This window comes from Garra rufa, chromosome 15 (assembly GCF_049309525.1).
Source record: "Garra rufa chromosome 15, GarRuf1.0, whole genome shotgun sequence".
NCBI classification, from domain to species: Eukaryota; Metazoa; Chordata; class Actinopteri; order Cypriniformes; family Cyprinidae; genus Garra; species Garra rufa.
Window position 1 is genome coordinate 8,808,583 of NC_133375.1, and position 27,840 is coordinate 8,836,422.

General features: G+C 35.5%; 1 protein-coding gene across 1 annotated transcript in view; it reads right to left on the minus strand.

Moving 5' to 3' along the window:
• The window catches only part of mtor (mechanistic target of rapamycin kinase), a 185,774-nt gene that overhangs the window by 20,071 nt on the left and 137,863 nt on the right, over positions 1-27,840 (minus strand). The window contains exons 39-46 of the mRNA XM_073818557.1: positions 17,819-18,016; positions 17,240-17,340; positions 16,470-16,566; positions 16,093-16,191; positions 13,776-13,898; positions 12,427-12,609; positions 783-917; positions 194-368 (exon numbers count right to left, since the gene is read on the minus strand). Coding sequence (XP_073674658.1) covers positions 194-368; positions 783-917; positions 12,427-12,609; positions 13,776-13,898; positions 16,093-16,191; positions 16,470-16,566; positions 17,240-17,340; positions 17,819-18,016 — 1,111 coding nt within the window. The remainder of the gene's footprint in view (positions 1-193; positions 369-782; positions 918-12,426; positions 12,610-13,775; positions 13,899-16,092; positions 16,192-16,469; positions 16,567-17,239; positions 17,341-17,818; positions 18,017-27,840) is intronic.

A 27,840-nucleotide genomic window follows, 5' to 3' on the forward strand; every position in this document is an offset into this window, starting at 1 on the left:
TACATTATGTTATACATACATTCACATTTACAACTAATGTAATTGAATAATAAATAAATAAATAACAATGATAATACAAAAAACATTCAACTTCGTCTACTGCTCAGAGCAAGCCATGACACATGTATTTGTGTCTGTTGTTTATTTTCTTCACCCCTAGTATTAAGGACAGTCTATGCAAAACAGCTCTTACCCATAATGGTTAGTTTGCGTGGCCGCTGTTTGGAGGTAATGACCTGCAGTGAGGGAGCAATAGACTGGATGCGTATGATTGGCTGATTGGGGTCATATGTTCCGGGCACGGCCAACTCCAGATCACGACACATAAGTAGTTTAGGTGAGACGTACTGAAGCTCTAGTGAAGTAAGCTGTGGACAAAGAAATATGCATGAATACATAATTTTTTCGAAACATTACAAAATTAATTCCTGACAGAAGTGGTTATTTTTAAAAGTGCACTTCTTTTTACAGCTGATATTTATAACAACAAAATATAATCTAGTAATATTAAAGTCAGTCTTCATCCTGAAAATATTCTTTCCATTATTTACCTGCTATGAGTTTAACATCATACTTGCCTCTTGTGAGTTTGATAGCTTTTACTATTGTAAAAATGTGCTAATATTTTCTGTTCCCAATCCCAAATAAAAATGTATTTAAAATTTTTTTAAAAACAATATTAACATCTTGGACACCATGATTCATGATATTGCTGCAGGCTGATCTAAGTGACCTAAAGACTGTTCTAAGGAAAGCACAAGCAAGAAACGCTACTGACAAACCTGTGGCAGCTGTTTGGAGATCCTGCGGAACACATGGTAGTACAGATCCCAGGCCTGCGTCAGGTCCTTCACGTTACCTGATCGCATATACTTTCTGCACCAGTCCTGCGCCTCCATCAGATCTCGACCATAAGCCTGAAACCACAACCACAGTTATTAAAAGGTAAGTTATGTCCAGTCACCATTAATTACATAGTGTTTTATACAAAACATATTGTTTCAATGAAGCTCTACAGATATATCAACGACTCTTCGTCAGATATAGGGCAAATCCAAATTCTGAAGTAAAGCAGCTCTAACAAGACAATAGTATAATTATACAGCTCTAGCCAGTTCAGAACTGATTTAGTTCTGTTCAAAAAGTGTTGATGTTGCAAAATTGGTCGATTATGAACAAGTCAGATTCAGCTATAAAGCAGCTTTTTTTTAAAGACAATAGTGTCATTATTCAGCTCGATTTAGCTCAAATTTATCCATGTTTGTGGATTTATTGAATAACATAAAATTTTGCATCATCTACTTGAAGTTCAGGATATGTCACACCAGCATTAGAAGGGAAGGAAGAGTTGTAATCTGCCATAAGTATTATGAACGTTCTTCTTGTAAATGCATTTCGGGAAGTGATGCAGGCTGACATACAGACCAATCATTATCCACTTCTATATTTATTGTGTGCAAAATCAAGGATTGAAAAACTTTAAGAAAAAGTTTCATAACCATTTGTTGTAAAAGTGAAACTGGTGTGGTTTTAAAATAGCAAGTATTCTATATTTAATATTCATACCACATTCAACATTCTTAAAGGATTACCCAAAAACTTTTACATCCATTTTACTTCAATGACCAAATAAGGATTGTAGTACCTAAATCTACTTCACCAGCTAATTACTCTACAACAGCCATGTTATAGATATAAACAGAGCTACTACAAAAATAAATGTGCCAACACCAAATTCTAAAGATGGCCACGTGCTTGTTTCTCTGATGCATATGGTCTACACTGGAAATGTTTACACATCCTGAATAGCCTATAAAAGACTAATGAGCTGTTTGTCACTTCAAATGTTTTTGACCGGGGCTGGAGTGAGAGCATATTTTCAGCCTGAGAGTTGAATTCACAAGAAAAGCCCCTCATATGTTTTAACAAGAATAAACAGATAAATAATAAATTACACACTTAACAAAATGCCATCCTACACACTTAATTTCCAGTGATATCACATATTATGTGAACTGAACTGAGCTGGATGATGACTTCACTGAATTCAGTGATGAACTGCCTTTAACTGAAAATTAATTGTTTACAATATTGCATTAGTGACACCTTATTGCCTGCGTGTGTAAGTATGAAGAGAAAGCAAGAGAAAAGTGGGGGCTTTTATCTTTAGTGTTTTAAGACCTTAAGAAAGAACAATACAACGGATTATCCTTTTTGTATAATCACTTTTGGGTCATCTTCATTGCTATTATAACATCTTATATGTGTAACATGACCACTAAAATGAAATATTACCTGATATACACGCGCAATATACTGTGCACAGCATAAATGAGTACACCCTCTGATTAATTGTAAAATGATGTATTTTCTTAATGATCACTAAAATAATTAATAGAAAATGGCATAGCTCTAAGTATACTGCTCTAACCCTTCTTGGCACAAAGTGTACAAGTTCATGACAAATGTTTACATCTCTTTAACTCCTGGAGGATGACCTCCTGAAATGCCCTGGGTTTTAATAGGGGAGTTTTGCTCAGCTTGTCAGATCTACAGAATCCCCCACAGGTGCTTAAGAGTGTTTGTCTACTGTCTACATGTCTACTGAAGGCAGAATGAATATCTTCAATGCTTATGTTAAAAAAAGGCCAACAATGCAGGGAGTGAGGAGAAGGTAGCACCTTCTGTTTCAGGTTTTTGTATTACATCACACAGTGGGGTGTGAATTCAAGTAAGCATTGATAAAGCACAACTTCCTTACACCTTCAGCACTCATACATCCCTATAGAAGAGCTTTACTACCACTGAATGTCACTTTGGGAACCAGGCACTTCTCACTGTACTTCTCCTCTAGCAACACCATAACATTTTGCATGCTGTTTGATCTGAAATGATTGACTTGATCTTATTAGACCAGAGTATTGATTCCTAGAAGTCAAAATGTTGTAAATATGGGTCTTGGAATAAACTATATGAGTTTATTGTGCTATGGCCACAGTAGGTAGTTCTGTTGTGGATAAACAACCATGAATGTCACTTGTGCAGGCTGCATCTTACTCTGTGAGGTAAAGTGTTATTCTTCTCATAGCTTTTGGTGGCTCTGAGACACTTTCTTGGTGTTTCTCCTGCTCTTTTTCTAGCACTTATCACTAAATGAAAGCTTAAAGTGAAGGCCTAATTATTTTTAGAGGTATTTGATTCAGTGGGCTATATAACAATTTTAATTGTCAAGAAATTACTTATCTTTAACAGTTATGGATCAACATACTTACCTGTTAAACCAAACTTGCCTTAAAGTTACACCAGACATTTTTAATTAGTATCTTTCAGGAGAGTGTACTTATTTTTGCAACTCAACAATTTATCTCTTTAATAAGAATATTTTATTTTAACATTCTACTTTGGTAACTGATCAAGCAGACTTGCTGGAATATTATATCACTAAAGAACCCTAAAATGTCTTCTATATTAAGAGTAATTGCTAAATTTGGGTGTTCTCATTTATGCTGTACACTATAAGAAGCCATGTGTTATTCCTCCACTCTCTTATGTTAGTTGTTTTTCTCAGTGATGCAACTAGGGATTTAACGGTATTATCAATATCGTGGTATTGCAATAACAAAACTCTCAATATTATTGTGGTCACATGATGATATGAAATGACAGCTCTTCCAGTAGTGTAGTTTTTTAAATATATATTTAAAATTCTTATTCTAACAGAAAAGGTCTTTAAAGTTGTGTTTTGGGCCATGATGATTTGGCACAGTATCTGTCAAAAGAACTATAACTGAAAGCACAATATGGCTTAATCCCTTCATCAAGTTTGTTTTCGCTGCACATTTCAAAGCGAAGTATGCACTTCATTCAGGCGATCAGCTTGTGATCCAGTGTTTTCTGCACCTCAGAACAGCTCAGTTTACAGTAAATGTATGTTTATTGCATGCATATAAACTGTGAGTTTAGTACGCGTTTGGAAACACAACAGCCACCAGTTATGCTTAAATTTTCCAGCAGATGATTACAGCATTTCACAAGTAGTATTTGTAATGAGACGTGTTTTTGTGAGCCTGTTTTCACTGAAGCTGGAGTTTTTCATCAAAATGAAAGCTCTACTGACATTTCAGTCAAAATTAAAGCTTAAAAGGGTAGTATAAATTGCTGACAACTAGCAATTTGAATAGTGTTACGTCCAGGCATATGTGCCTTCGTGTGTGTGTGTGTGTGTGTGTGTGTCTCTCTTTCTCGCTCTCTCTCTATCTCTCGTGCGTATGCGTGGGCATCTGTGGAGTGAGTGCGGGAGTGTGCGGTGAGTGCGTGGAGTTTTCCCTCTGTTCCTTTCATTGTTTCGTAGTCACCTAGCTTTTTAAGGTTTTTTCTTTCTTTACTCTTTCTCCCCTCCTTTCTCTTCATTGTGGGGTTATTCTAGTGTTTGCTAATCCGTGCTGGGGGTGCGTTTTGGGCCGCGTGCTACCTGTAGGGAAGCATGACGGCCCCAGGTTCACGGGTGTTGAATACACTCACGCGGCGTCATGCAGTGAAGGTGGCGTCGGCTGTGAGTGTAGAGGACTGGTGCCTGGCTATAGGAGATATTGTTGGGCATGAAAGCATTCTGTCGGCATCAAAGATGAATAGTCCTACTGTCATTTTTTTAAATACAGTAGAAAAAGCAAATGAGTTGGTTGAGCGAGGAATTGTTGTTGATGGTTTGTTTACACCTGTTCTCCCTCTTTCAATGCCGTCTAAAAAAGTCACGCTGTCAAATGTTCCTCCATTTATCAGCGATGAATTGTTAATGCAGTCTCTTTCTCGTCACGGCAAATTAGTATCCCCAATCCCCAAAAAATCCCTTTTTTACCTTTTATGACTGAAGTCAGTGTTGCATCTGTGAATGTAAATGGTGCAAGAAACATTAGGAAAAGAGCAGTGTTATATGAGGTTTTTAAGCAAAAAAAGCTAGATATTATTTTTCTTCAAGAAACTCATAGCGATGTACACAATGTGACAGAGTAGACAAGAGAATGGGATGGAATATCCATTTTAAGTCATAACACTGCTGTAAGTGGAGGGGTTTCTATATTATTTTCTAAAAGTTTTAAACCAGTTACTTATGATATTGATGAAATTATAAAAGGTAGGCTTTTGAAGGTTAAAGCTTTATTTGAAAATCACGTCTTCATATTTATTTGTGTCTATGCTCCAACCTCAGGAGTTGAAAGAATGTTGTTTTTAAATCAGCTCAATTCAACCCTGCAAAATTGTAATAGTGAAGAGTGGTTAATTTTAGGAGGAGATTTTAATTGTACTGAGGGAGAACTTGACAGGAATCATATCGAATCCCATGAACCCTCACGTAAAAGAATTATTCAAGTGATTAAAACACATGAGCTGAGTGACATTTGGAGGTATCTGAATGGTAGTCAGAGACAATATACTTGGTCCCATACTCGGGATAATGTGTTATCTTTAGCAAGATTACATAGGTTATACACTTTTAAACATCAATGTGGTATTTTTAGTAAATGTTCTAAATAATAATTCTTCCCTGTTGTATGATAAGAATTTTGTGGATTCTTTTAAATATTTTTGGGTTACTTTTAGAGCCACAAAGGGTTAACTTTCAATCAAAGTTCTGAAGTTGGCATTTTACTAACTGATCCCACTGATATTAGAAAGAGAGCTGTTTGTTTTTATGAAAAACTGTACAAATGTAAATGTGACTCAGAGCCTGCTGTTGTCAGTGGTTTTCTGGAAAACCTGCCAGGGGTGTCTGAAGAAGGCAACCAGAAACTCAGCAAGGCCTTGAGCCTAGAGGAATTGTATGAAGCCCTGATGGGTATGGAGTCTGGAAAGGCTCCTGGCATTGACGGTCTCCCTGTTGACTTTTATAAGTCATTCTGGACAGCGTTGGGGGAGCACTTGCTCGCAGTGCTCAATGAAAGCTTGACCGAAGGGCGGCTGCCATTGAGCTGCCGAAGAGCAGTCCTTACACTTCTCCCAAAAAAAGGACACCTGACTGAGATAAAAAATTGGCGGCCTGTCTCCCTTTTATGTACAGATTACAAACTATTCTCTAAATTATTGGCAAACAGATTGTCAGTGGTAATGAGACAAATCATTCACCCGGACTAGAGCTATTGTGTATCTGGCAGGTCTATTTTCGATAACATTTCTTTATTGCGGGATTTTTTAGATGTCTCCAAGATATTTGATCTAGATTGTGTTCTAGTTTCTCTAGACCAAGAGAAGGCATTTGATCGTGTTGAACATAGGTACTTGTGGAAAACATTAGAATCATGTGGTTTTTGCCAAGATTTTGTGAATATGATAAAAGTCTTATACACTGATGTTGAGAGCGTTTAACGGTGGTTTATGCACTCCTTTCAAAGTCGAAAGAGGTGTCAGACAAGGATGTTCCTTGTCAGGAATGCTCTATTCAATAGCCATAGAACCGCTATTACAGCAGATAAGGAGTAATCTGAGTGGTGTACAAATATCTGGTTCTAATTGCACTGTTCATTTATCAGCTTATGCAGATGATTTGATTGTGATGGTTAAATGTCAAAAGGATATAGATATTTTAATGAAATTACTTGATGATTTTAAACTGGTTTATCCTCAGCAAAGGTGAATTGGAACAAAAGCGTAGCTGTGGTGTGTGGAAAATGGAGGAAAGGAAGGTTAAAATTCCCTGAAGGTTTACATTTGAACACAGAAGGTTTTTAGGAAGTATTTAGGAATTTTTCTAGGTAATGAGAGTATCGTACAGAAAAACTGGGAAGGCGTTATTGACAAACTGAAAGGACGTTTGGCAAGTGGAAGTGGTTAGCCCCAAAAATGTCCTACAAGGGGCGAATTTTAATTATTAATAATATGGTTGCTTCATCTTTATGGCATGAGCTAGCTTGTATTGATCCACCTCCAAAATTTTCATCAGACGTTCAAGCCTTATTAGTAGATTTTTTTTGGATAAGTTACACTGGGTCTCTCAGAGTGTTTTATATTTGCCCAAAGAGGAAGGTGGTCAGGGGTTAGTAAATTTGCAGAGCAGGACAGCAACCTTTCGTCTGCAATTTATACAGAAACTTCTGTCTGGATCAACTCATTTCAGCTGGAGAGCTACTGCGTGTGCTATTTTACAGAATTTGGGTGGTTTTCAGCTGGACAGAACTCTTTTCTTGATGGACCCTCTAAAACTGGACCTTACCAATGTCCCAGTGTTTTATCGCAACCTCTTTAGAGTCTGGAGTCTTTTTAATCACCAGAGGACATCATCTTCGGACTCTCTTTTTTGGTTGTTATATGAACCTATAATCCATGGAGTCCGATTGGACATTTCTTCTAGAGAGCACACCTTTCCTGGACTAAGTAATTTACTATGTAAATCTAAGACCACTACACTAGGTTGTTTGGTAAAGGTGGCGGGTCCCAATTTCATGAACACTGAGCAAGCTGCTTTGCACCTTGTTTTTTTTTCTACTTGTAAAGTTGATCAATTATTGACAAAGTTGAGGTCTGTTTTATCAGCTGAGGAGAGGGAATCCTTAGCAGACTTTTATACAGGGGCAAAGATTCCTAATGCTGAGGACTCCTTTCCAGGTACTATTTTATTACCTAAACTAGATGATTGTATGGGGTATTTTTTCAAAACTGGTAAATCATTGTGTTTAAATTTCCTTTCAGTTAATGGAAAAAACTTGTACAAAGCTTGTGTTTTGGTGTTTAACAAGAAATTATTGAATAATAAGGTGGATACACCATGGCGTTCTTTTTTAAAATTAGATGAGGTTAAGCCTGAATGGAGAGTTTTGTATAAACCACCGTTAGAGAAAAGAGTTGGAGACATACAGTGGAGAATTCTCCATGGTGCAATTGCTGTCAATGCTTTTGTTTCTGTTTTAAACTCTGAAGTGAGTTCTGAGTGTCCTTTTTGTTTTAGAAGGGAAACGGTTTTTCATGCTTTTATGGAGTGTTCCAGATTAAGTTCTTTACTCTGTGTATTAAGGAGCTTTTTTGCTTGTTTTGATGAAACCTTCTCGTTAGAAACTTTCATTTTAGGTGTTAAATATGTGAGGAGGAGATGTCATAGATGTCAATTATTGAATTTTATTGTGGGTCAAGCTAAATTAGTAGTGTACATGAGCAGAAAAAACATGATTGAAAGGTCAGCTGGACAGAATGTTGTTGTTTTGTTTTCTGCTCTTGTGAAAGCTAGAATTTTAATCGATTTTAATTTCTACAAGTCAGTAAATGATCTTGCTTATTTTGAATTGAAATGGTGTGACAAAGGAGCAGTGTGCTCTGTTTTTGAAGGAGAACTGTTCCTTGCACACTTCTTATAATCATGCCAAGGGAGAGGCACCTTGCGTTCCTGCTTTGTTTCTTTGTTTCTTAATCTGCCTCTCGTTATTTCTTTTGGTTTTGGGTATTTTGTTATGTTTCTTTGTTAAAGTTTAAGTTGTCATCTAGTTCATTTTCCTCATTCTTTGCTTTAGTATTTGTATTGATTTTGATGACAACCTTTGCGTTTTTCCCCAGGAGTTTTTGGACAGGTAATATGTCACGTGACATACATATTGCAACATCTAGCGATCTTTATGTACACACTAGACACACTAGCCTAGAAGTGAGCGCTGCATTTGTATCTTTTGTTTGGCAGTTTTAGAGTAGGTAAGTTAGGGCGCCTAGAAACGCAGAAGACTTGCTTTGATTATTTTCTTTTCAGTTAGGTTAGAGGTTTATATTGAGTTAGTTTGATTTTGTTTTGTTATTTTCTTTTCTTTAGCGCCACTTACGTCCAATTCTCTCCTGTGGGTTTATTATCCTTTTTTTGTTGTTGTTTTCTTGTGTAAATATTGTATATAATTTACTCTTTACTCTTTTATTGTTAAGTCTTTTCATCATTATTATTCATTATCATTATTATTTTCGTTTTTTCTCCTTAATTTTGCAAAATAAATCCCTTTGTTGGCATTAATTTCGATTTGCTTTTTGTCTTTTTACACCTGCACATCACGGAACTGGTCACAATCTAAATGTTACAACTTCCAACCCTAAATTGAGAGCAAGAGGACGTAACAATAGGTAATGTTTTCCTACTGTAGTCTAAAGCAAAAATAATATACTTATAAAATATTAATTTTCATTTATTTTACAGTGCAGTTGTTTTACAATTTATGGCTATTACTGTCAGGAATACCACTAATATAAAATTGTTGTTGTTATTATTATTATATTCTAATTTGTTTGGCTTCCTTAAACACCAGTGTAAATGTAATTTAGACTGAGACAGTATACAACAAATAAAAAGAGGGTTGAGTCCCCTTTAAAGTTCCGGTACAAGTCAATTCACTTACTTTTTTCTGACTTTCATTAGTTTAGAATATGCGTTGGAGCTTTTATCTTTGAACTTTCAAAGTACATTAGAATAATTTAACTTTAAAATGAACAAAATTTTCATTTAAGTCCAAGTCTTCATTTGTCTTTTTTTATTTTTATATTGCAATAATATTGTACCGTGGACTTCATATTGTGAAATTGTCACATTGTGAGATTTTGATAATGTTACATCCTTAGTGTTAACAGTCAATGTACAATGCACTTTCCTGAGAAAACTAAAGATACAAAAATGTATCAGAAGTTCTGTTAGACTCTAAGATCATACTCTTATTAGCAGTGTTGGGCACATACCTTTAAAAAAGTAATTAGTTACAGTTACTCACAAATAGTAACTGAGTTAGTAACTGAGTTACATCATTATAAAAGTAACTAATTACCAGGCAAAGTAACTATTGCGTTACTTAAAAAAATATAATTTAATATAACTGTAAAACAAATATAAAACATTGTACACTAGTCTACACTATATTAATGTTGTTGTGGGACAACGTGAGAGACAACTATCAAATTCAACATATTATTATAAATATTATCATTACTATAGTGGAACTATAAAGCACAATAGATGATTTAGAACTTTAAATATCGTTATCACCTGCGTTCTTAGCCACTAATTTTGTGGCGGCACGTGACGAGGTGCTTCTATAGATTAGTATTACTTGTCACCGACGCAGAGAGACTCTTTTTAACTGGGCATAAATTGCACGTTACTTAAATAATTTTGCCTTTTACCTCAGCGAGGGAAAATAGTGCTTATACTTCCAGTTTGCAAAAGCTACCTTTGAACTTGTTGGACTTACCATCGTTGTGATGTTGTGGAATATGTGTGTGTGTGCGACTGATCGTGGGGACTCACTAAATTCCAGGGGTTTCATTACCACGACGTAAAATGGACGTCCCTGGGGGCGTTGGGAAAACGCCCCTTTCTAAAAAAAAAATTATTAAGAGAGGTCACCGATCATGCGCAGTAAGTCAGTTTTTTTGCGCGGGCATTTCAAAACCTAGGATCAGCACTGATGGATAATGAAGGACAACACAGTCATACAGGTTATTTTTATGTTTTAAAATCTTAAATTTAAACGATTTTCGAAAACAAATAAACAGCCGTTATAGAAATGTAAAACGTGTAGCGATTTACGAAAATAAATCATGGTTTACAACGGTATCGTGGACAGGTAACGTTATTTCAAGACACTGTAACGTTATATGAATATAAATATGAAGGGCACGAAACCCCTGTGATTGTGGACAGGTATTTCAAAATACTGCATATGAATAGAATTATGAAGTGCACGAAAACCCTGCGATCTTGGACAGGTATTTCAAGATATTGTATATGAATATAATTATGAAGTGCACGAAACCCCTGCGATCTTGGACAGGTATTTCAAGATATTGTATATGAATATAAATATGAAGTGCACGAAACCCCTGCGATCTTGGACAGGTATTTCAAGACACTGTATGAATATAATTATGAAGTGCACAAATTTAACCCCTGCGATCGTGGCCAGGTATTTCAAGATATTGTATATGAATATAATTATGAAGTGCACGAAACCCCTGCGATCGTGGACAGGTATTTCAAGATATTGTATATGAATATAATTATGAAGTGCACGAAACCCCTGCTATCGTGGCCAGGTATTTCAAGATATTGTATATGAATATAATTATGAAGTGCACGAAACCCCTGCGATCGTGGACAGGTATTTCAAGATATTGTATATGAATATAATTATGAAGTGCACGAAACCCCTGCGATCGTGGCCAGGTATTTCAAGATATTGTATATGAATATAATTATGAAGTGCACGAAACCCCTGCGATCGTGGCCAGGTATTTCAAGATATTGTATATGAATATAATTATGAAGTGCACGAAACCCCTGCGATCGTGGCCAGGTATTTCAAGATATTGTATATGAATATAATTATGAAGTGCACGAAACCCCTGTGATCGTGGCCAGGTATTTCAAGATATTGTATATGAATATAATTATGAAGTGCACGAAACCCCTGCGATCGTGGCCAGGTATTTCAAGATATTGTATATGAATATAATTATGAAGTGCACGAAACCCCTGCGATCGTGGCCAGGTATTTCAAGATATTGTATATGAATATAATTATGAAGTGCACGAAACCCCTGCGAATGTGGACAGGTATTTCAAGATACTGTATATGAATATAATTATGAAGTGCACGAAACCCCTGCGATCTTGGACAGGTATTTCAAGACACTGTATATGAATATAAACGATCGTGGACAGGTATTTCAAGATACTGTATATGAATATAAATATGAAGTGCACGAAACCCCTGCGAACGTGGACAGGTATTTCATGATACTGTATATGAATTTGAAGTGCACGAAACCCCTGCAATAGTGGAGGTATTTGAAGCAAATTGCTTTTCCCTAACTGCGCATGATCGGTGACCTATGCAAATTCTCAAATAGGCCACGCCTGCCTGGTGACGCAGTATCGATTACGCTGTACTGAAACCCCTGGAAAAAAGTGCATCCCCTAACCGTGCGCGCGCTTGTGTGTGAACACTCGCACTACACTGCCTCTGATTGGCAAGCAATGGAAATTTACTCAGTCTAAGTCAATCATCGCGTTCTCAGTTACACCACGTTAACAAACACACCAATCATCATCACTGGTTATATGTCCCGCCCCGGCACCAAACACACACAAACACACACACCCCAGAGAAAGAGAGGCCGTGGCTGAGAGAGATGCTGCTTGCAGGAAAACCGCTTCAGTGATTTCAGTTATAGTAACGTGAATTTTTTTTGTCAGTAACGGTAACGGCGTTGTAACGGGGGAAACAGTAATTCGTTTGATTACCCGTTACTGAAAAAAGTATCGCCGTTAGTAACGCCGTTTATTTATAGCGCCGTTATTCCCATCACTGCTTATTAGACACTTATCATCAGATTCAAGGACCAGAAAAAACTGATGTATAAAAAAAATCAGAAGAACCTCAAAACATTGGGTTAAAAATTTGCTCTGTATAGACTTACCTGATTAAAGGATGTTTCTTTCAGAGTTTGCGGCCCTCTCTCCATCATGGCATGAAGGGGCTCCAAGACTGCAAACATCCCCTTGACATTCCTCTCTCCAAAGTACAGACGTGACGCCTCCTCTAGACCCTCGTGCCACATTTCATGCCACAGAATAGCCACCCTGATCAGCTCCTCACTTACCTAAACACGGACAGAAAAAGTGAAGACAGTGCTTCTACTTGGATTCATTTCTTTTTTTGGCAGATTTTTGGATCATAACTGACCCTTGGCTATGTCGTACCAAAACATCACTTACCAATGCTACTACTGTACCTGACTTGTACTGTAGCTGCCACTGTCACTATGTTATCAGACCAGGTAGTTATCCTTTCAGGTGTTTGTGTATTTCTATTAAGTCTCATCCTTGTGATTTTGATTGGTTTTAAAAGGAACTTTAAACCGAAAATTTTAAAGTAATTACTTTTAATCAATAATTAAGGGTGTTTTGTTATGCCATTAAGTTTAATGTGAGCATTGGCTATGCTGTATTTTCAAATTTGTTGATCTTGTGTGTTTGATTACAAGCCTGATGAAGGTCATATGACTGCTGAATAAATTTTGGGATAGCGTGCAAAACTTTTTTCTACCTAAAGGAATTACTTTTAAAACACAGTAAAACGTTATTGCTAGTGCATTTCTAATATCAATGTATGCACACTTGTAGTTTGGTTCTCTTGTTTTTTTTTGGTCAGAACCAAAAAAGGTGCTTGTTGCATGTGTGTACATATGGTGGTACTTTTTAAGGAGTCGTAAAGGAGTCAAACTTGCTCATCTGTACACATAAATGAAGACCTGCTGCAAAAAGATTGTGATTCTGACACCTTTATCAGACTGTAATGGGTTTTGTTTGTTTAGATGTGTTGTGTTCATATATCAGTCAAACAACACCCTAAAAACTTTGGCAAGTCTTGGTTTGGCATGCACTATGGTTCGGATGGCAGTGTTTACACTTATTCAATGAATCACACTAACAAGAGCAATCAAACCAAACGTGCCAAGTGTCAACACACCCATAGTTACATAAGGTAACTAAAGATGAAACATGCAGTATTTTTCCTTTCACACATCTTGCCCTAATTACCCAATGAACATGTAGAACATTACTAAACCATCATTACTCCTTTATGACCATATTCACAGAAAACTCACTGTTAATGAAAATCTCCAGTTTATTCTTTTAGCACGTTCTGCAAAGCTTGCCTGAGCGAGCAAAAGCGACTTAGTTAAGGGTCAGTTGCTTCCATGACCATAAATTACCCAATAAAACATTTATTTTTCAGACAGTCAAACTGAGTGTGTACTCGTACCATAATGGCTTGCTGGACCAGCGCGTTGCAGTGTTCACACATGTTCTTCAAGATCTTGTTGGCTGCGTTGTGGCGGGCAGTGGTGGTGGATTTGGAGGCCACAGTCAGAGGATAAATCAAAGCCTTTAAAAATGCAAACACAAATTATCAATTCAGTTCATCTTAATTTATTTCCCAATTAAGACAATTTAGTTGCAGCACACAAGCATTTCACATAGGACCACAAAACACACAATACACAAAACACACTCAGTTTCCTTCTTAAGACGTTCTTACCTTAAATTTAAAAACTTTACAGCTGAGGAAACCGATTTGTTTTACTAATAGGGGTTCTATACTGAATGCCAGAAGGGAGAAGGTGAAACTCATGATACAAAGGGTGGGAATCATCTAACAAAATGCTCTGGGGTTTACCTAAAATTGTCTATAATATAACTGGGCCATAGTCATCTGCTTCCTCCCCGTAATTTTTTGGAGTTGTAGACCAGTATATACGGTACAGCAAATTATTTTGAAGATTGCCTGGCTTTGCGTCACAGACCCCCTTTCTGCTTTTAAGGCCATTCCACACTAAGCGTGAAAAAGCTAAACAAATATTGCGCGTGATAGTATTGCTGGAATAAAACAGATTCCTATGGATGCTTCCATATAGACCACGACCATTCGCAACCAAAGCAAATGTTTTTTTTAACAACCAGTCCCATGAATCTTTTTAGTTTCACAAAGCAAAAACATGGCAGTCCAATAAGATTTGAGTATTACATGCTATATGTGCTATATTTTCTGTATCTGTTTTGTATGCAGCTCATACTATTTTTATATCAATAAAGAATGTTTATGATAATATGCAGTATGGCGTTATTAAACATATAAAGTTATTACAAGCACTGGTGAAAAGTGGGGTTTTAAGCAAGTACATTAATAATTATATAAATTTTCAAATGTGGCATGATGCTAATTTTACTTCTATTTATATTTTAAGAAGTTTTCTTTTAAGCATTTTAGATAGTTTGTGTTTCTGGCGTAGAACCAAACTTTATTTATTTTAAGGTAATGCTGTATATTGATGATGTTAAATCCATATACATATCTGAGGAAAAATGCATTTTGGTCGACGCCACCTAGCTTACAAGCGTGAATTAGCAGGAGGTGTGAAAGCACCATCTTGTCTGTGACTCGCCTCAGGTTTTCGCATCGCGCTCAATGTGGAAAGGCCTTTACACTGTTTGAAAACTGTTATCACATCCGTCACATAAAAAAAGACACAATCATGCTCCCCACTTATTCTACATACATTTTCAACCCCTCAATTTCCTGATAAATCATAAGTATCAAATCTTAGATAAAAATCTTTAAATTCCTGTAACAAAACTGCATCTGAACTGAATCCATTCAAATTAAACTACTATTACTATTCCTTTCCCAATTATCCTAACCTGTTTTTGAATGCATCCCCTCCCAAGCAGAACCAAAATTTTCGATTCTTTAGCCCTCTTGATTTCATACTTAATTTATCTTTTTAGCCTATAGTACTCAACTGTATTTCCCTCTTTAAAGGCCCTATTTCTTTTTGACAGAAGAATCTTGAGTGATTTTGTAACCCAAGGTTTTCTAAACGTTTTCACAATATTAACATATCCTCAAACGTCACATAAAATGGAATGTATGTATAGAATGTACAGTCCAATCTGTACATTCCATACAACCTTTTAAATGTAGCGTTGCATCTTCAGATCAGGTGTAATATTTGTAGGTTACAGATTCCAACTCTACACACTCATTCTGTAAATGTCATGAGGTATTCTAAGATTTTTTTATATTTTTTAAAACTGTATTGAAGGAATTCACATCTGTGCTGGATACCCGTTACTGTTCACTCATTACTCCTATTCATAATATGATTGTCTTTATTGTATCTCTTTGTTATTGTAATTATTATTCAATCCAGAAAATGTACAGTCTCCCCTTTACACTAATGAAAGTATATGATCAAATTTATGATGACCCAGATTTTTTTTTAGGAAGGTCTTTTCTCTTATCCCCAATGTGTCTCAAACAAACGTAAACTTTGTCTCGACAGATCATCATTGAAAATCCTCTCTGAATTTCACTCAATAAATGTTTTAAAAAGCATTCATTAATAATTCAAATTTGGTATATTACTATTCTTACAGTTATTGCTGTTGTGGAAAAGGACTGATTCTCCTACTGCTGAACTATGGTTTAAGGAACCATATACCTCACATCTGGAACAAACTACTCTTGCATTGGACAATTCGACAAGATCTGGGACTCTTTCATCTCATATTTCATATACCTGGGGGTGGTAGCGGCCAATGTCAGTGAGTAGCTGGTGAATAAGACGTCCCACGAGTGCACGTGGGGTATCGATCCGAGCTATTAGTTGAGGAATCACCTGATTAAAAGGAAGACAATATGTATTTTTTTTCAATATAGAAAATATGTAAACATACCTAAAACAATGTACATTTGTTTGAGATAATTATTTGTGTAAGACAATAAGATGAATCTACAGATCTAACTCAAATAAATCAAAATCTGATAAAATTACGTGTGAATGTTTTCCCATCTGCTTCCAGTGGAAACTTGTGGAGATTTAAAATATTTAACTTGTGACTAATTCAGTTGGAATGGAGACCTTGCTTATGTACAGACAGCTGGAAATGGTCTTACCTGTAACCATGTGTCTATCTGAATGGTCTTAATACCCTCCACTAGAGCTTCATTCACCTCGGGCCAGTGGCCATAATCAAACCATAAGGTCAGAACTCTACATGTAAAGAAACAAATACACAATCAAACATAATATAAAGTTATTTGATGAACTGCATGTGAATCCAGTATATTTAAATTGTTTGTTTTGCATGGTGCTGTACAGAAGAGGGTTACCAAAAATCTATTTAAAAAAAACAACAACAACAACTTGATCCTTGTTGGTTTATTATGCATCCAACTTAAATAGTCCAATTCTGTCTAAAGTTTTGCAGGAAATGCTGTTTCTGCTCAACTGAGCTCTTTTGAGAGCAGATAAAAAGGCATTTATAAAGAGAGTCAGAATTTAGATTCAATTAAATGGCAGACTGTTCTTGTCAGAGTGACAAATAAATTGTCAGAACTGTGCCCAATGGCTCTATTTTTGCTTGTACATAAATCCTACATTATTAGGAAACATGCAATTATCTTTTACTGTTACTCTGATATTACTCAGCTCTCTATTGCTCCAGACCAGATTAAACTGTAAACTTTAGGCCACCTGTCACATATGGGTTCATGAAGAGTGTTGTTAGGTGATATGTCAGTATGTTTTGAAAACACTTTCTGAAGGTAAATACCTTCAAAACAATTCAAAACAAGATAAAAGCCTCTAAACAAACTCAGAAATATACATGTTAAATATAGAAACACAGTGTTAGTGTTGTCTAGATCACTTAGTGCTTTTATACCTTAGTGTGTCCTGTAAGTTATTTCCACGCGAGAGTGAGATAGATCTGAAAAATCCCTGTACTGCAGGCACTGTATACAGAAGGAGAGTCTTGGACAAATCCTGCAACATAGAAAACATATAATTCTATTCTAAACAGACTGTCAACATAAATAAATAAATAAAATAATTTCATACGTAAATCCACATTATTTCCTTCACATGAACTTTTCAGCATGTTGCCTGTGCCAACTTTATGTTTTATTTGACTTCAAGATCTTCAAGATGCATTTGCTTTTTATTCACCCAAATGTCTATTAAACAACATAATTTAACTTTCCGTGCAATTCTGGGTTTTAAACTGTTGAGAGAACCTTAGTTAATAGCAACTATCTGCAGATTTGTTCATATGGGAGAGTAAACACATTGGAAGATCAAAGATGCTAATTCCATTTTATTGTTGGCCAATTTAAAACCTGTTTACTTGTTTTAGAAAATTATTTACAAGTTGTTTAGAAATGCAGTAAAGGTGAATACTAGTGAAGTTCACACACAAGGTTCTAATAATACTTTAGTGTTGATGCCTAGATTTGTTCCTCACTTCATTAACTTTCTTCTGTCCAGGGGAGGGTACAGGGCTGTGCTCCGTGCTGTCCGCCTCACTGTCACTGTTACTGGCTTCGCTGTTGGCACTGGCACCGCTTGCATGTCGTAGTTTCTTCTTCTCATCACGGCCTTGGTTCTGGTGCTTGTAGTGAAGCACAGCCTCAAAGTTCATTACTGCCCAAGCATGCCAGGCCTGCAAAGGCAACATGCTTTATCTCATTTTTTGTCAACACTGAAAACCAACAGCACAAATCCAAATACACAAAACTTCAATGGAAATAAACTGTCACCTGCATATAAACAACTGCATGATAAATAACATGAATGCTTGACCATAACAAAAAAAAAAAAAAAATCAAAAAGAACTTAAAATGAAAAATTTTCAGAGTAATTCCAGCTAAACCTGTCAAGAACATGAGAAAAAAGCCCAAGTTTTTGCAGCAGTAAAATGGTTTTAATTTGTGAGATGGGGAATAAACAGTCAAACATTTAGTTTTAGTTAAACGTCTAGTGCATTTACAAAGAAAAAAAAAAAACAATGGAAAAGTAGCACAACTAAATGGAAAAATGCATCCCTTACTTTGTTTGGAATTAAATCATCACATTCAAATTTGAACTGAAAAGTAATTAGAATCATCCAGTCATCATTTAAGTGATTCTGGTTAACCCCAAATAAAAAGTTTTGTTTCTGTAGGATTTCCTATGCATCTTCCTGACTGCATCTTATTGCTGAAGCCATGACCCACAAAAAGGGTAACATTTTACAATAAGGTTGTATTAATTAATGCTAGTTAATGCATTAGTTAACATGAACTAACAATGAACTTCTCATGTTTGTAGACTGTTTATTAACATGACTTACTACTAACAAAGCATTTATTAACGGAATTTGTGAACCTGATTGTAAAGTGTACACTAGTCCAACATTAACTAACGTTTAACCAACATTTGTAGACTGTTTATTAACATGACTTACCATTAACAAAGTATTTACTAAGGGAATCTGTGAACCATATTGTAAAGTGTACACTAGCCCAACATTAACTGATGTGTTACTAACATTTGTAGACTGTTTATTAACAGTTTATTAGGCATGCCACTAACAAATAATAAACAAACAAACAAACAAATAAAAAATAGATTTAACAGTTTTGTTCCCATGTCACAGCACACCACACACTAACAGATCAGGACTGTAAATGTTGGAAATCTACGTGTGAACGTAAACTTTATATGTTACAGCGCAAGCTGGAGGTGAGCAATGCTTCCTTCTTCCGTCAGCTCGTCTTCTGATTGACAATCGTTTCGTTCCATGTGTCTATTTACCTAGTGCGAGCACCAGTGGCAAAATTTGTACGGGCCCCCCAATCATTATGGGCTCCAACTCGGTTAACTTGTTGATTTTTCTAAGGTACAGAACATTATGTAAGTATTCACAAGCTGTTTTATTTATGGTATAAATGCTTGGAAATAATATTTACCGTTTTCAAGTCAATTCATTATTTGTAGCACGCAAGTCTCAGCCTATAAATTCTGTCAATTTTATGATAAAATACAAACAAATAATTGCAAAATAATAAATGTTTTTATGCTTTTTAATTTGTAGTGAGATAAATATATTTGCCTCAGATCAAATATGTGAATCATTGATATTTTCCTTTTTAATATTTGCAGCATGAAATAAACATGAAAAATATTTGAATACATGTTAAAAAAAATAAATAAACATGATGTCTCATGGAATAGATCAAAGTAAAAAAAAAAAAAAAACGTCAACATAAAACAACTTGTGAATAAGTCATAATAATAGTAACATAACATTTAGCCCACCTCAGAAAAGCCAACAAGCCTATAACTTTGCCAACATAGTTTTTTTTCTCATATATCAGCCAGTTAACTGAATTGAAGCCTACTATTTTATTGCTGTTTTTATGTTAAATTTAAAGCTAGGTTGGATGCTACAGACTTTTTTTTAGGCAGATTAGGTAAATTAACTTTATGCAATATAACATGATTTTATTCTTTCGTTTTAAAGTAGCAATTTAAAGCATTCTATAGATTCATTTATCATATCTGTGGGGCAAATATTCTGATAATTTTGGATAATTTTTGTGAAGCCCTCCTCCTCAAGAAAGAGATGGCAGACAGCGCATGTTTGTTTTCTTTAGCTATTTTACGAAAGCATAACGTTTTGTTGATATTGTGAGTGCACACAAATAAAAGACCTTTTGCAGTTCCAAATGATGTATTACTCTTACCTTTATGAGCAAAAAAGATGGCGTATTTTAGGTTTCCACTGTTATTAAGAAGTGATCGCGCTGGCGCTTCCATGTCCTATTTCTAAATTAACTTAATAAAGAAACAAAACAAAATCGAGCCACTTTGCCATTAAAATTCTAAATATTTTAATGGCTGCAACCCGGCTCTGTTTTGATAAGTTGTCGGACAAGGGCTGGGCCCGTGCAGGACTCTATTCTTTCCCTTGTTTCACCTGCATACCCTGCATTCCCAGACACTACGCTCCTGGTGTGCACGTTTGTTTTCGTGGGGTTCGACAGCAAAATCCGCCGCGGACTTGACCTACTAAAAAAACCAACTGATAGAGCACAATTACTGGGATTAGTGGGATAGAAATGGTCCTCTTGGAAGACTTTTGAATGATATTCATTGAAAATAGCAGCTTTAAAATGCAAAGGTAATTACCAACTATTTGTCCAGCTTAACCTGACAATGCTTGCTCACTTCCAGTTAACGCTAGGAGAAATACCTCTTTCTTCTCTAAGTTATTATTTTATTTTATTTAATTAATTGATTACTTAATATAAATGTATATTATGTATACCACAATTATGTAATAATATAATATGTAATAAAGTTTCTAAAAAAAATGATGCATGAATTGCTTTCACTCAATTAAGGTCCAATAAAAGAAATACTGACTGCTTTGTTATTAACCCACAAATTTTAGTTATACGTTAATGTCAGACTAGTGTACACCTTACAATAAGGTTCACAAATTCCCTTAGTAAACACTTTGTTAATGGTAAGTCATGTTGATAAACAGTTTACAAATGTTAGTAAAACATCAGTTAATGTTGGAATAATGTACACTTTACAATAAGGTTTACAAATTCCCTCAGTAAATACTTTGTCAATGGTAAGTCATGTTAATAAGCAGTCTACAAATGTTAGTAAAACATCAGTTAATGTCGGACTGGTGTACACTTTACAATAAGGTTCACAAATTCCCTTAGTAAACACTTTGTTAATGGTTAAGTCATGTTAATAAGTATTCTACAAATGTTAGTTAAACGTTAATGTTGGACTAGTGTAAACTTTACAATAAGGTTCATAAATTCCCTTAGAAAAAACACTTTGTTAATGGTAAGTCATGTTAATAAGCAGTCTACAAATGTAAGTTAAATGTTAGTTAATGTTGAACTAGTGTAAACTTTACAATAAGGTTAACAAATCCCCTTAATAAATGCTTTGTTAGTGGTAAGTCATGTTAATAAACAGTCTACAAATGCTGGTTAAATGTTGGTTTCCAAGTTTACCTATAGCCCAAATCAGTGCCCAAATGGGGAGTTTGTATTGTTTATCCATTGTGTGTGTTAGCTGCTACATAAACATATGTGTATATGTAGTATAATTAAATAAAGCTTATTAAATAAAGCTTTAGTTCATAGTTCATTGTTAGTTAATTTTAACTAATGCATGAACTAACACATTAGTATATGAATAAGTTAACATGAGCAAAGATTAAGTAATGCTGAACAGATGCGTTGTTCATTTGTACTTTATGTTAACTAATGTATTGATCCTTGTTAACTAATTTAGTTGTTAATGTGAAGAGAAGCATTAGTATGAATAAGTTAACATGAGCAAAGATTAAGTAATGCTGAACAGATGCGTTGTTCATTTTTAGTTCATTTTACCTAACGCATTAACAACAACGTTAACTAGTTCATCTGTTAATGCAGAGGTCTTCAACGTTTTTTTGGTCAAAGACCCCTTTGGTGATAGAGACCTGGGGCAGGGACCCCCTGATATAACATGTGTGAAACATTGCCTCTGATATTAATAGAAACCAATCATATTACGCTAGTTATATTATTTTAAGACAGTTAGAACTATGTTGTTGTTGTACATGCCTCATTGTCTGTATATTTTCATATATTTTTAAACTTTCAAAAATATTTATGCATCGTAACAAAAATATTGTGCAATTAAATTACAATTTATTAAGTTGTTCACAGTTGTCTTAATTATTTACAGTTTCATGCATTTTCTTTATACAATGAGGTGGACTATTATACAACAGTGTTGGGAGTAAGTCATTACAAAAGTAATAATATTACAGTAGTATATTACTTTTTGCTGTAACGCGGTAATGTAACGCATTACTAATACAATTTGAGTAATAATATTACTCGTTAAAATCTCAGTAACACAAGTTACAATAACATATTTTAACTCAAAATTAGTTTGTGAATTTAAAAAAATCCACGGGTAAAATAGTTTGTCTTCCTGCTGCTGGAATTCGATGGTTGAGATGACTGCAGAGACGGATTCTACATTTGTGAGATGGACACACTCCCGTTATGGAGAAATAGCATGAGTAACTCCTGGAAACACCTGGACAGGTGCCACTAACACTAAACTAACGAAAAGAGCTGCGGAGTCGGAGAAGAGAAAAAATGCGGCAGACGAGCGCAGACAGGGGCATCGGACAGGGGGTAATAGTGGAACAGAGTAACAGGGGCCCTTGGTGAGGGGGGGCCCATCGCAACCCCCTCCCCCGCCCAGAAATGTAGTATTGCGATCGCAAAACAATCCCCGTCCCCCGGTGTGTGATATTGCAATCGCGAACAGTGCAGGTAAACCTAACTCCCCGATCTTAAGAGACGCACCAGCGATCGATGCTGGAGGCTGCAGCCTTTAGCTCCCTTTATTAGTGCGTCCGCCTCCTATGCTGGAGACCCGGGTTCGAGACCTGCTCGGAGCGGGTGCGAGTAGGACCAGACTGAGAGGGGTAACATGAACATTTTTAGTTAGAACGTAATTTTTCGTTTTTAGGGGGGCCCATTAGTCAGTGCACGGGGCCCAGAATTCCCAGCGACGCCCATGAGCGCAGACAAGTAACAAAAATTACGTTTATAAATGACAAAATCTTTTTATTTAATCATAGTCTATATATAAAATGAATGAATACGCAAATAGTGCGTATTGTAGCTGTACAATCCGTGCCCTTCAGCCTGAGCTCGGGTCAAACACACATCTCCATATTGCTCATGTGAGGAGGATGTTTTTTAAGCGCGTTAAGTACAAATCCTGGTTTACATAATAGTTTAGCATTCAAATACATCAGGAATATGGACACATTTAATTGAATTCATGCCGAATTATCCTATATTAGGATGCGTGACAACGCCGTTTGTTTCAAGTTTCGCTTTTCCCTAATTCCTTTTGGCTTGTTTAGCAACTTATATTCTTCATTCTTGCTTTGTTATAAAAAAACGTTTAAAATAGCCTATATATAGGCTATTTATTTTGTTGGCTTGGAGAGCCAACATACTGTTATTCTATTTAAACATATTATTATTATTATTCTGAGTGTAAATTTTCCAAATGCTACTCCTCCCAAACTTGGCAGAGACCTGGGCCCTGACCACGAGTTTGTTGCTATATATTTTTAGACTGATCAGACTTACAGTTTATTTATTATTAACTTTTGAATATGAAAAATTTCCCATAGACTTACATGGGCTGAGAAAAAATGTACACTCTAAAGGAGCAATTCCACTCCACTGGAGGGGAGGGACACAAACCTCTTACTTACTGTCACTCTGAAATCGGTGGAAAATGAAAATAAATACCGCCTTTAAAATTTAAATATTCCAGCGATTTATTTCAATCCACCCATTAGAAAAAATCAAAGGCTAAATGCAGGTGTCTGTGAGCTGTTTTATTTCAAACCGAAAACGCTGTCTTCAGCGAGTGTGTTATTCAGACATGATCGGCTCGGAGCTCTCAGTATGCGAACTATAAATGACTGAACGTCTTTTAAAAGCATTTAAATAAAAACACTCCAGCGATTGTACACAATAAAAATAAAATAACATTTTAAAGAGCTACATTGAGTGCAAATGAGCTGTTTTATATGTTTCATACTAACATGGGCAGCGCGGCTCACATTTCTCCGTCTGTGTCAACAAAGTGCATCATTTGCACGTCTATTAAAGGTATTTAAATACAAACACTCCAGCGATTCAACATAATAATAGTAGAGTAATATATTAAAAAGGTCAAATGCTTGCTTATTTCTGCTTTTGTGGTCAACTGCACAGCAACGCGTCGCGGCTTTGGCGCACGCGGTCCGAACTACATTAATCCTCGCTTCTGCCAATAAGAAACACTTCTCTCGGATGAACACAGACAAGATCATTTCAAAATACATCTTAGCTTAACGAATATAATCGAAAACAGTTGTTTACGTCTCAAGTGAACATGAACTGTTGAGAAATAAATCGGATGTGGATCATTATATTGGATTTCAACATTAAAGTGGCCGCATTCTGCTTTCTGTCTTCAATGTTACTCCATAAAAAAACAAAAAATGGTTCATTTGTCTTGGCTTCTGTTATATATTTATGTATGCATTTATTCATTGCTCTAACAAGAATCAATATATAATGAAAACTATGCAATGTTTGATGAATGTTTGAATATGATTCTGAGATGAAAGCAATAATGGTAATGTTGTCCACAAGAGGGGGCCACAGGATAACTAATCCTTCAAGATCTCAATTCAAAGACTATTTTTACAGTGTTTCATTTAGGTGACATAATTTTAAAATAGCAAACACGGAAAACAATTACAAGCATATAAAAACAATACAAATAATAATTTCACATCCAGCTAGCCAACTAGCTAGCCAAAGCAAAGTCTGCTTTTTTTATTAGAATATGAAATAGCAAGGACACATTTTCGCAGAGGGGCAGCTTGAGAACGCCGGACACACAAGTGCTCTGGCTCTTTTGCCCCAAGGCTGCCCGGGTTGGCTCTCCAAGCCAACATTTAAAGTTTGTTATCGAACTTTAGCTTCTAGTTGTGTTTAATGTTTGTAGATTATAACACTTCGCTTTATTTAGCAGTGTTATTTATGAAAGTATTAATGCGGTTTGTGCTTATTCATGTTTAACCTAAACTATAACATAACATTAATAGACATACCGGTAGGCCTACCTAAATATGTTTTTATAATTTTATGCTAGCTATCCTCCACTGAATGCATAATGAGCAGCTATAAACTTATATTTTGGCATTTTATAATATATGGATATTTTGATGAAAGTAACTCAAAAGTAGTGTAACGCATTGCAATTTAGAGACAGCAATATTGTAATGTAACTAATTACTTTTAAAAGACAGTAACTAGTTATAATGTATTACATTTTGGAAGTAACTTGCCTAACACTGTTATACAATTACATGAATTTCAGCTTTAATTAGTAGAACTTTACATTTCATTTTACAGTCAGGTGGACAATTATACATTTACATGACCTTCAGCTTTAAGTTTAATAGAAGTTTACATGTTAATATTACTGTCAGGTGTACAATTATATTTACAGTACCTGATTCTCAGTTTTAACTTTAAGACTGTCATGATCGGGGCTGTGGGTCTTCCCTCAGCCTCCCGAGGTCGCTGTTCCTGCACTGCACTTCCTGATTGCATTCACCTGTCTTTGTCATCAGCACTGATCACTCACATCTGTTCACAATCATCTGGACTATAAGAACTCTCACTGGACTATAAGAACTCTCCTGTTTCATGGCTGCATTGTCTTTTGTACTGTCTGTCTGCTGTGTTCCTGATTCCTGGCCTTAGACCTTGTTCCCTGTTTTGTTCTTTTGAGTTTATGTTGTATTCTGCCGTGTTGGCTTTTTGTTTGTTTATTTGTATTTGTTTCATTAAAATCACTCACTCTGCTTTTGGACCCAGACCCCCTTCGTTTAACGTGACAAAGACGTCTTTAATGAGTTGACTGACCCTGGTGAATTACACAAGGGCTGTCTATTCTGCAGTTTCGATGGTTTCATGCTTTCGTTTGACAGTACGGCTGTACAAATAACACATAACCGGCAAATCAATACCACCCGTGTCCTTATAAGTAAATCCAAGCTGTAAATATGTTTCTGAGTACTTTCTGGACTTATCTCATTTGCGTTTGGCCGGGGCTTCTGCAGCGGATTTATTAGCATCCACATCTGGAATTGCACCAGCTGTTTCTGGAGAGGCTGATGAGTCACTTAATGTTACTCGGGGTGTAGATATTACAAAGCGATCCATTCTGCCTAGTTAAATTTTATATTAGCATAGCGTTTTCAAATTAGCACGCTCCTTTTTTTTAGCACGCTCAGTCTACGTTGAAGTATTTTACATCCACGTGACTGCACATGGATGCAAGGGTTTTATTAAAGCTGTTAATGTAATAATTATAATATTTTAAAATTTTAATATTTTATCTTCGCTGTTTTGACCCTTGTTTATGTTTGTAACAAAAAATTGTTTTTATTAAAAATGATTAATGATCCACCATTAATTAGCGGACCCCCTGCAGTACCGCCGCGGACCCCGGTTGAATGTGTTAATGTAAAAAAAAGATGCATTACTAAATATTAGTAAATACGTAAGATAACATTAACAAAACATTAAGTAATCCTGAACAGTGGAGTTGTTCATTGTTAGTTCATGTTAACTAATGCATTAACTAACACATTAGTATATGAATAAGTTAACATGAACAAAGATTAAGTAATGCTGAACAGATGCGTTGTTCATTGTTAGTTCATTGTAAAGTTGAGGTAAAAGTATTACCCAAACATTAGATGTGTAGGTAAATGTCATTTTAAATGACAAATCAGGACTGTACGTTAACCTTTTTTTATAGCACTGGTGCTACAGAAGTTTGGTAGCACAGGCCAAACAGTTGTAGGGGTGGGCGATACAGCAAAAATATCACGATTCATGATTTTATCATGATTCTTTGTCATGTTGGATTTATTATCTACTACTAATTTCCCATTTTGTAAGAAAAAAAAAGCCTTTCTAGATAACAAAATATAAAATAAGAATGGCAGATATTTAGGCCAAAGTTGGTGAAGATAAAAATCTGTCAATATTTTATATTTGTTATTAGAAAATCAGAACAAAAACATACATTACAAATACACATAATATACAAATAAAACAAACTGTGCTTTATTTTTCAGGTACAGTATTTAGCAGTAGCCAAACATTCACGAAATTGATTGAACAAATATTAAAAATTAAACACTATATACATCAATTTTATTTTAGACCAACTGTATTAAAGTTCATCAGTTATAAGCTGTGACTGATTTTTCTGAAGTGAAAATTCAGAAAATTCTTTCATCCGTCTGTCAATTCTGTCATAGTGTTTTATTTTACACCCTTATTTACTTAGTCTCAAGTTGTTTTAAACCTGAATTAGTTTCTTCCTTCTGTTGAACATAAATGTTATGTTGAAGAATGTGGGTAACCAAACAGTTGCTGTCAACTGTTCTGATGCTTTAAGAGCTGCACGCATTCACTTCTCTCTCAACTGTTTACTTTAATTTTAAGACATAACCAACTGTGTTTATATGTAAACATTATGTGTTTTTGACAGTAGTCTATTAAATGCGAAATCAATCAGACTCGGAAACAACTTAGTAATCAGGTGCTGTTTGACAAATGTGTGTGTGCTATTAGGTATGTTGCCCAGACCAAAGCAATTACTTACAAAAAAATATTTTAAGGACTGAGGAAACAAATTGAACTTTTATGGCCACCAAAGTTGCCCTTGTCACAAACAAGACTGCTTATCAACCCAAAACACACCATACCCATGGTAAAGGGAATCCTATAGGGCTGCTTTTCTTCAGCTTTTTCTGTCAGCATGATATGGGAAATCATAGAATCATTTTGGCACAAAACTTGCAGGCCT